The sequence below is a fragment of the Rhipicephalus sanguineus genome, chromosome 1 (assembly GCF_013339695.2).
Source record: "Rhipicephalus sanguineus isolate Rsan-2018 chromosome 1, BIME_Rsan_1.4, whole genome shotgun sequence".
Classification (NCBI taxonomy): Eukaryota; Metazoa; Arthropoda; class Arachnida; order Ixodida; family Ixodidae; genus Rhipicephalus; species Rhipicephalus sanguineus.
Window position 1 is genome coordinate 33,153,953 of NC_051176.1, and position 1,868 is coordinate 33,155,820.

A 1,868-nucleotide genomic window follows, 5' to 3' on the forward strand; every position below is an offset into this window, starting at 1 on the left:
ATGAGCCCCTTCGAGCTTGCGCAAAGAAGCTTTATTGTGTGTGAACATGTCTCAGGTGGACATGACCTGCTCTTTGTGCAAATTGTGCGTCCTCATCATCAGCTCTCTGTCAATGTTGAAATTATGGCATGCTGAAGATGTCATGAGGCGTTTTGTATGAAAAAGGCCACAAATAGTCTCAGTGCTCAACTTATTCCGCAGCTTTGTTTTCATGTTGTTGACGGCACAGCTGCACTGGAATGTGGCAAACACAGTACAGCGGACACGAACTCTGTCAATGCAGGAAAGGCGGTGCTTCCATCACAGTGTTTCTGAGTAAACACTGTTCCCCAGAATTCGTGCAACGAAGATTCTTTGCTTACAGGGATGTCAGCATTCCTTAAATATCGCCACTCAGTGTCCAAAGCCTGCATGGTTTTGCCCGAGACTAAATTCGGGAAGGCCTGTGCCAGTGGTGCAATAGACGCTGCTGATCCATTCATGCACACAGCTGGATCAAGCAGTTCCAAATGTCTCAAAACAGATTCTTGAAAAGGGATCCGCTTCAGAATTTGGTCGACGCTCTCAACATAAAAATCGAGGCATCTCAAACGAAAGAACTGAGATTGTTCTGCAGTAAGGGCACATTCTCTGGATGACAAGAGTGCAGTTGCTTGCCCACTGACGTACACGTCTTCCATAGGTAGAAAGCACTTGGGGTTTCTGAATTCTACTTTAGACACCTCTACTCCCTGTGTGTAGGATCGCTTGAGATAACAATCCATAATTGTCCTCACACAAGCTTCTGCACTTCTCAAGAGCTTGTGGAATTGTGGGGCATCACTTTGCATTTGCTTATTTAAGTTGTTAAAGACAGGCAGAACGAAGCTGAGGAACAGTAAAAACAGCTTGTTCACAGGACCTTGCAGCCTCTTGTGAATTGTCTCAGATGCCAGAAGCCTGTCTGCGGAAGTCGCAGATGCGAAATATGCCTCCAGTGCATCGTACTGCTCTAGAAAGCGGTCGACTGCAGCAAGTAGGGAGAGCCATCTTGTTTGACTTGGATGAAGCAGCTTGTGTGGCTTCAGTTCAAGAAGATTCTGAAATTTCTTCAACGTGTCCACTCTTTTAGGACTTGAGCTGAAATAGCCGTAGACGTCTCGCACGAGATCTTCAACCACACGAGGAAGTTTTGAACAGGCGTATTTAAGAATAAACAAGCTCGGAATATCCTTCTTGAGCAGTGTCATCAGAGAGTGCTTGTTACCCATCATGACACTTGCGCCGTCTGCAGCAAATCCAACGAGATTGTCTTTGTACGGAACACTCGCTTTCTGAAAGGCACTAGTGAGTGCACTATAAAGTCCATTGGCAGACGCATCCATCACAAGTATGAGATCGAAGAAAGCATCAGTCACTTTACCATTTTCGAAAACCCGCGTTACAACACACAAGTGCTTGTTGCAACTGACGTCAGTTGATTCGTCTACCATGATTGAAAATTTTTTTTCTCGAAGTAGACTCCACAGCCGCGACTGGCTCTCCTGACCTGTCACAACCTTTGTGATCATTGATGTCTTTGTTCTGCTGCAAGCGACCTTCTTTGCAATGTCGGAGTCCGGGCAAAGCTTTTTAACGAGCTTTGACAGATGGTCCATTACTGTAACAGGCAGGTCATGCTATGCTACAAACAGAGCCATTCTTACTTCAGCTCCTTTTGCTTGTGAAGAGATGGCAGTTCGAGGCATTGTTTCCATCAGTGTTGGCTGGGACTTAAGCTTTCTAGTGTTGTCTTCGTGTTTTGCTGATTTCATGTGCCGCTTCAACAGTATTTTGCTGGCAATCAGGTTCATATCGCATGCCTTGCAGTATGCATAATTGTTTCCCTT

General features: G+C 45.6%; 1 protein-coding gene across 1 annotated transcript; it reads right to left on the minus strand.

The window, feature by feature from the left end:
* Window positions 1-209: 209 nt before the first annotated feature.
* LOC119379780 (uncharacterized) lies at window positions 210-1,250 on the minus strand. The gene has a single exon (XM_049412508.1). It carries the CDS (start codon window positions 1,248-1,250, stop codon window positions 210-212), a length of 1,041 nt encoding a protein of 346 aa, XP_049268465.1.
* Between the last annotated feature and the right edge of the window lie 618 nt (window positions 1,251-1,868).